At 36.6% G+C, this 7,930-nt stretch overlaps 2 protein-coding genes across 2 annotated transcripts; both read left to right on the forward strand.

Moving 5' to 3' along the window:
* Positions 1–744: 744 nt before the first annotated feature.
* LOC123235715 (V-type proton ATPase subunit F-like) lies at positions 745–1,181 on the forward strand. Its single transcript, XM_044661921.1, has one exon. It carries the CDS (start codon positions 745–747, stop codon positions 1,099–1,101), a length of 357 nt encoding a protein of 118 aa, XP_044517856.1. The 3' UTR covers positions 1,102–1,181.
* A 319-nt stretch (positions 1,182–1,500) lies between these two features.
* Positions 1,501–2,616, forward strand: LOC123235716 (NADH dehydrogenase [ubiquinone] iron-sulfur protein 6, mitochondrial-like). Its single transcript, XM_044661922.1, has one exon. The coding sequence runs from the start codon at positions 1,501–1,503 to the stop codon at positions 1,879–1,881; it is 381 nt and encodes a 126-aa protein (XP_044517857.1). The 3' UTR covers positions 1,882–2,616.
* The last annotated feature ends 5,314 nt before the right edge of the window (positions 2,617–7,930 follow it).

The raw sequence follows: 7,930 nt of genomic DNA on the forward strand, positions 1-7,930 counted from the left end.
GGGGATAAATTAGAAGCCTTCCCAATAAGATCAGGAGTGAAACAAGGATGCCCATTATCATCTCTATTATTCAACATAATACTAGAAACACATAGTACTAGTAGCAATTAGGGAAGAAAAAGAAATTGAAGGTATCAAAATAGGCAATGAGGAGACTAAGCTATCACTCTTTGCAGATGATATGATGGTCTACTTAAAAAATCCTAGAGAATCAACTAAGAAGCTTGTAGGAATAATCAACAACTTTAGCAGGATACAAAATAAATACACACAAATCATCAGCATTTTTATATATCTCCAACACATTAGAGCAGCAAGAGGTAGAAAGAGAAACACCATTTAAAATCACCCTAGACAATATAAAATATTTGGGAATCTATCTACCAAAACAAACACAGCAATTATACAAAAACAACTACAAAACACTTTCCGAACAAATAAAACTGAATCTCAACAATTGGAAAGTCATTGATTGCTCAGGGGTAGGATGAGCTAACATAATAAAAATGACCATTCTACCCAAATTAATTTACCTATTTAGCACCATACCTATCAAACTGCCAAAAAACTTCTTTACTGAATTAGAAAAAACTATAACAAATTTCATTTGGAATAACAAAAGATCAAGAATATCAAGGGAAATAATGAAAAAAAATGTGAAGGAAGGGGGCCTAGCAGTACCAGATATTAAACTATACTATAAAGTAGCAGTCATCAAAACAATATGGTACTGGATCATCCACCATGGCGGCACGGGGGAAGCTGATCGCTGTGATCGGAGAGGAGGACACTGTTACAGGTTTCCTGCCGGGTGGCATCGGGGAGCTCAACAAGAACCGCTGTCCGAATTTCCTGGTGGTGGAGAAGGACACGACCATCAATGAAATCGAGGACACCTTTCGGCAGTTTCTACAACGAGAAGACATTGGTATCATCCTCATCAACCAATATATCACAGAGATGATACGGCATATATTGGATTCCTACACACACTCAGTGCCGGCCATTTTGGAGATCCCTTCCAAGGAACATCCCTATGATGCAGCCAAGGACTACATCATACGGCGTGCCCGAACCATGTTCACTGCTGAAGAACACTAAGGAAAACTCCACATCACCCTTCCCTGAACATGTCATATTCCACTACTGAAATGAAAGGGGAAGGGCTCACAGTACTTGCTATTTATTGGGCCCTGGAGTAAAGCCTAAGACAGAATGAAGACTGGAAAACATAAAGCCCCCTTTCTCAAATGTGTCCCTCTCCTTCCATTCTCTGGAATGATTTTGTGCTGTTTTTGTCTATGTTGATACTAAATTAAAGTTCATTTCCCTGAAAAAAAAAAACAAAACAATATGGTACTGGCTAAGAGACAGAAGGAGGATCAGTGGAATAGACTTGGGGTAAATGACATCAGCAAGACAGTGTATGATAAACCCAAAGAGCCCAACTTTTGGGTCATGAATCCACTATTTGACAAAAACTGTTGGGAAGGGGGAAAGATGGCGGCGTCTGCGGCGGTGGCGTTTGTGACCTTCGGCCGCCTTCTGGGCCGCAGCCAGGGCTTCCCTGTGGCCGCCAGATGTTTTGGTGTGCAGGTGTCGCCCACGGGGGAGAAAATTGCCCACACAGGCCAGGTTTATGATGAAGATGATTACAGGAGGATTCGCTTTGTTGGTCGCCAGAAAGAGGTAAATGAAAACTTTGCAATTGATTTGATAGCAGAGCAACCAGTAAGCAAAGTGGAAAGTCGAGTGATATCATGTGATGGTGGAGGAGGAGCTCTGGGTCATCCAAAAGTATATATAAACTTGGACAAAGAGACTAAAACTGGGACTTGTGGGTATTGTGGACTTCAGTTTACACAACATCACCACCACTGAAACCAGTTATACACTGAAACCAGTACAATTTTCTGCATGTAAGAATTTTGGTATTTTAAAAAAACGTATTTAAGAATCACAAAATATAAGCTTTGTTTAAAAAATATTCTATGAATAGAACATGAGTGTTGAGTATAATTTAAGTTTAAAGTGACTTTTTCCCCATGAAATACAGTCCTTGAACTGCATTAGTTTTTTGAATGTATGGTCAAGTCAGTTAGTCTTTTAACACACTGGCTTGGTCTCTTATGAAAAATCAAAACCTTTCTGTTAGCAAATGTTAAAATAAAACTACTTTAACCTGTTTATATATTGAATTTTTGGTGATAGTTTAGAGATGATAAAGACAACCTTACATAGATTAGAAAAAGAACTGAACTCTCAAAGTCAAAAAAAAACTGAGTTTGCCTTTCAGTTCTGATACTTACTAGCTTTATAGTCATAGATAAATCATGTAATTTCTCAGAGCTTATCTGTAAAATGGAATGTTTTTTCTTATATCAAAAATGAACATTTCAATATTAAGAATAGAAAAGAGAGTTGTAATTAAACTATTATGTATAGTTTATATATGTTTATGCCTGGCACATATAATAATAGGCGCTTAATGAAAATATTGATTGATTGTATGTATTATATTTAATATGATAGTAAGAAAACTTCTCTGCTTGTCTTTGTCCCTTTTTGAACTTCTGCTCTTTTCTGTATATCTTAAAATATAAAATGTTTCACTGATAATCTTTTTTTCTTGCATCATTATGATAATTACTCAGTTTCTATCCCTACTAAAGGGAAGGCCTTCCTTGTAATAAGTAGCTGTAGCCAAGCAAACAAATCAATATGTTGGCCATGTCTGAAAAAAATGTATGTCTTATTTTGTACCATTATTCCATCACCTGTTCTAAGATGCAAAGAAATAAAGAATGCTTCACAAAAAAAAAAAAAAAAAAAAACTGTTGGGAAATTTGGAAAACAATATGGGAGAGATTAGGTTTAGATCAACATCTCACACCCTTCACCAAGATAAATTCAGAATGGGTGAATGACTTGAATAGAAAGAGGGAAACTATAAATAAGTTAAGTGAACACAGAATAGTATACTTGTCAGAACTATGGGAAAGGAAAGAGTTTAAAACCAAGCAAGAGTTAGAGAAAAGTACAAAATGTAAATTAAATGGTTTTGATTATATTAAACTAAAAAGCTTTTGTACAAACAAAAACAATGTAGTCAAAATCAGCAGGGAAACAACAAATTGGGAAAAAATCTTTATAACAAAAAACTCTGACAGGGGTCTAATTACTCAAATATACAAGGAGTTAAATCAATTGTATAAAAAATCAAGCCATTCCCCAATTGATAAATGGGCAAGAGACATGAATAGGCAATTTTCAGGGAAAGAAATCAAAAGTATCAATAAGCACATGAAAAAGTGTTCTAAATCTCTAATAATTAGAGAAATGCAAATCAAAACAACTCTGAGGTATCACCTTACACCTAGCAGATTGGCTAAAATGAAAGAAGGGGAGAGTAATGAATGCTGGAGGGGATGTGGCAAAATTGGGACATTAATGCATTGCTGGTGGAACTGTGAATTGATCCAACCATTCTGGCTGGCAATTTGGAACTATGCTCAAAGGGCTATAAAAGAATGCCTGCCCTTTGATCCAGCCATACCATTGTTGGGTTTGTACCCCAAAAAGATCATAAATAAACAGACTTGTACGAAAATATTTATAGCTGCGCTTTTTGTGGTGGCAAAGAACTGGAAAAAGAGAGTATGTCCTTCATTTGGGGAATGGCTGAACAAATTGTGGTATATGCTGGTGATGGAATACTATTGTGCTCAAAGGAATAATAAACTAGAGGAATTCCAGATGAACTGGAAAGACCTTCAGGAACTGATGCAGAGTGAAAGGAGCAGAGCCAGAAGAACACTGTACACAGAGACTGATATACTATGGTAAAATCGAATGCAATGGACTTCTGTACCAGCAGCAATGTAATGACACAAGACAGCTCTAAGGGATTTATGGTAGAGAACGCTATCCACATTCAGAGGAAGAACTGCAGGAGAGGAAACAGATAAGAAAAACAACTGTCTGAACACATGGGTTGAGGTGGACATGATTGAGGATGTAGACTTGAAACTACCACACCAATGCAACTATCAACAATTTGGAAATAGGTCTTGATCAATGACACATTTTAAAACCAGTGGAAATGTGCATCGGCCATGGGTGGGGGGGTGAAGAGGGGTGAAGGGGAAAGTAAGAGCATGAATCATGTAACCATCTTAAAAATGAATATTAATAAATGTTTTTTAAAAAATGTAACAACCTACAGATCTTCTAAAACTTGCTCCTAACTCATAACTAAAGAACATGGTAAAACTCCATAAGGAAACTGTTAGAAAATTAAGTTTCCATGTTATTACCTTACTTAAGCTAAGTTAGTGGTGTTAATAATCCTAAATTCTAAATTGTTAGTATATTAATTTTATTTTGTTCGTCATAAGTATATGCACACTATATACATTACTTATTCTTATAGACTATAGTGACTCTCCCTGACTAACTCTGTATTTCAAAGATCCCTAAAAGCTACCTTCCCCTAAACTATTAGTAACTCTATACTATGGATTAGTAAATAAAATACAGGCTATCCACAATGCCTATTTACAGATGGAAGTTACCTTGATGTCTACCAAATCAAAAAACAAAGAATGAATCTTTTGATATGTTAGAGATCCTAGGATACCCTTCCTGTATATACATATTCACATTCAATATGTACATATAATACATATATACAGAAGAGACTCATTTATCCACATGAGGTCTTTATAAAAAAGTGAACAATCAGTTTGTGTCCTGTTCAATAAACTAATGAGTACTGATGCATGCACATACTTACCCTTACTGCATGGATCTTCTGGCCCACTGGAGAACCACAGTCCTCCTTGTGTAGCCTATGTAGTGTGGCATGCAACTATCATGTGATATTTCATATGTGCAATGTGTGTTTATAACATGATATTGCTGCTCCATGTATTTCTTCCTTCCAGTCTTCTTCCTGCACAGATGGCTTTCAGAACATACTTTCCCAATCAGAGTTTTAATTCTCTTATTGCAGATTTCAATTTGCCCTGAGATGAGGGGTAATAGACTGAATGTAAACTTCTCTGTATCCTCAAGGTCTTTTAAATCTCATGCAAGATGTTTTGGGAAAGGTCCGAATCTATTCTAGCTGGTACAGAGAATCTTGGAACTATCTCTCTCAGAAGTGTCTTCACCACAAAGGCTGTGTTGTTTTTCTTTGCAGGGAGCACTTCTGGCCATCGAGTCAACCTGTCAATGATGAGTAGGGCATGTTTGTATCCCTGACAATTGGGTATTGATATATAATTGATCTGCAAGCACTCAAATGGGGTATATGCCAATTGTCTGCCTCCTAGTCCCTTAATTCTGGTCACACCCTGATTGTACTGCAAGCAAACCTTGCATTTCTGGCATGTTCTAATTGCACATGTGGATATGCCAGGAGCCGTTCAGTGCCTTCGAATGCCATCCACCAAGGTTTGGGTCCCATAATGGCCTTGGGCATGCAATGCATTACATAGCGTATTATATAAAGATCTTGGAAGAATGGGCTTGTCCTCACTAGAAAACCACACACCTCTCACTAATTTGGCCCCCAGATTTTCTACCCAAGCATTCTTGATGAAAAAACCAGAACTAAGTGGTCACTTTGAAGCACAAACACTGGGGTCAAGAGAAACAAAAAAAGGTAAATATGGGTGAGCAAACATGAGATTGTTGTTCATTCAGTCATTTTTCAGTTCTGTCCAACTGTTTGTGACACTATTAGGTGTTTTCTTTGCAAAAAGATAACAGATGTTTACTATTTCCTTCTCCACCTCATTTTATAGATGAAGAAATTGAGGCAAACAGGGTTATGTGCTTTGCTCAGGGTCACACAGCTAGTGTCTGAGGTCCAATTTGAACTCCGGAACATGAAAGTTCCTGATTCCAGGTCCAACACACAATCCACTGTGCTATCTAGGTGCCCCCAATCATGAGGCTAAATAAAGATTAACTGTTTATATTATAATATGGGGAAATGGTCCATATTATGTAGGTTCATATAAAAAGTATAAAACCTTGACCAATCAACAAATTCCATGAAAATCAGAATAAACCAAATAGAAGCTAAGGATATCATAAGAAAAGAAATAATAAAACAAAGTCAAAAGATTGTAAAAATTAGAAGAAAATGAAAGGATTTTCAAAGCAAAAATAATTGATTTCCAATACCCAAAGATATAGTTCATCTGGTCCAAGTGATTAAAATTCACCAAGAACAAGATTTTTTTTTCCTTACTATCACCGTATTTATTCTTTGTATAGACACACCATTTTTGTTCTATCATTTTCAGGGCAAAGGTCAGAACAGTTACAACAACCCACACATTAGGATAGTCTGTGGGAAGCTCAACTATTAGGGAGTAATGAAGCCAGAAAGGGCCCAGGGGTTTCCTCTCTACTCATAAAATAGAGGAGTATTTGAATGTACCAGAGCAGGCCACTAGTCAGTATATTTGGAATGGCAAGTCATTACTGTCAAAAATTGTAAAAGTATTTATTTTCATTTGAAAAATAGCAGAAAGACAGCAGAAGCTCTCCTAAATCCTCTGAAGTTTGAAGGCCTTAAATATAGACATAGAGATTGAGTAAATGTCTGACCTTGTGAGGACCTGCCCATTTAAGTTTGGAGAGGCTCATTTTCAGGTTAATCAAAGGAGAGTTGATACACTTTTTTTCCCCACAGCAACTTTTAAAAAAAGGTATTTTTTTATCCCCACCTCCCCAATTATATATGTTCAGACCTCAAATTTTCTGTTTAAGTGTGGTCTTTTCTTCAGAAATACTTGGAAATGTTCCATTTTATTCAATGGCCATACTTTCCCCTTGTGTATGGAGTGGAATTTTGTAGGTGAGCTTGCACCCCTAGCTAGTAATCACTCTAATGAGCAGACAGGAGACTTAGACAGATGCTGGCAGAGAAAATGCGGCTTTATTTAGGAAGGGAGGAGGGAGAAAGACAGAGAGAGAGAGAGAGAGAAATGGAAGCACTGTCTGGAGTATTCTCTCAGTAACAGTGTTACTGATCACATGAATTCAGAATTTATAGGAATTTAATATAATACGTCTCTTCTTGTCACCTGCCACCTGTGTGTAACATAATGCTTTTGTATGTTATATTTCTTCATCTCATTCTATCCTCCTTAAGTTTTCCTAGAGCTTCCAAGCCTATGGGAGCTTTCCTTAAGTTTGCAGTTTCAGAATTTTGACATATCCAAGGCCTTTCAGGCTGAAACACTTAGGACTCACAATCAAGATTATAACTTGTAAGTTTTAAAACATTTCCCTTGGGAACAAAAGGGGGGGGTATATATGGGAGGTGGGGGTTCTTTTAGCCACATTAGAAAAGAGTATATTAAAGGTGTATATTCATGTATAATATGTAAAGCTGCTTGGGGAGGGAATTTCTCTACTCTTCTTATTGATGTCTCCCTTCTAAAGGGCACCTCTTTCATTAATTTTTGATAGGAAGTTCCCAATCTATGATTACTAATATTTATTAATGTATGCTGGAGAATAATGCACAATTCATCCCATATACCCTGAAAGGATATAGTCAGTTTAATGAGTAGGTGATTTTTGTTTGTAAATCCAGTTCTCTTGCCTTTTGGAATAGCATATTCCAAAACTTCTTGTCCTTCAATGTGGAAGCTACCAGAGCCTGTGTAATCCTGACTCAGGCTCCATGATATTTGAATTATTTCTTTCTGGCTGCTTGCTGTATTTTCTCCTTGGCCTGAGAGCTCTTGAACTTGGCTCTAACATTATATATTCTTTCAATTTCTATTTTACCCTCTTGTTCAAGAATATCAGGGCAGTTTTCTTGGATAATTTCTTATATCATGATGTCTAGTCCTTTATTTTTATCATGACTTTCAGGTAGTCCAATAATTCTTTTTTTTTTTTT

This window comes from Gracilinanus agilis, chromosome 2 (genome assembly GCF_016433145.1).
Source record: "Gracilinanus agilis isolate LMUSP501 chromosome 2, AgileGrace, whole genome shotgun sequence".
NCBI lineage: Eukaryota > Metazoa > Chordata > Mammalia > Didelphimorphia > Didelphidae > Gracilinanus > Gracilinanus agilis.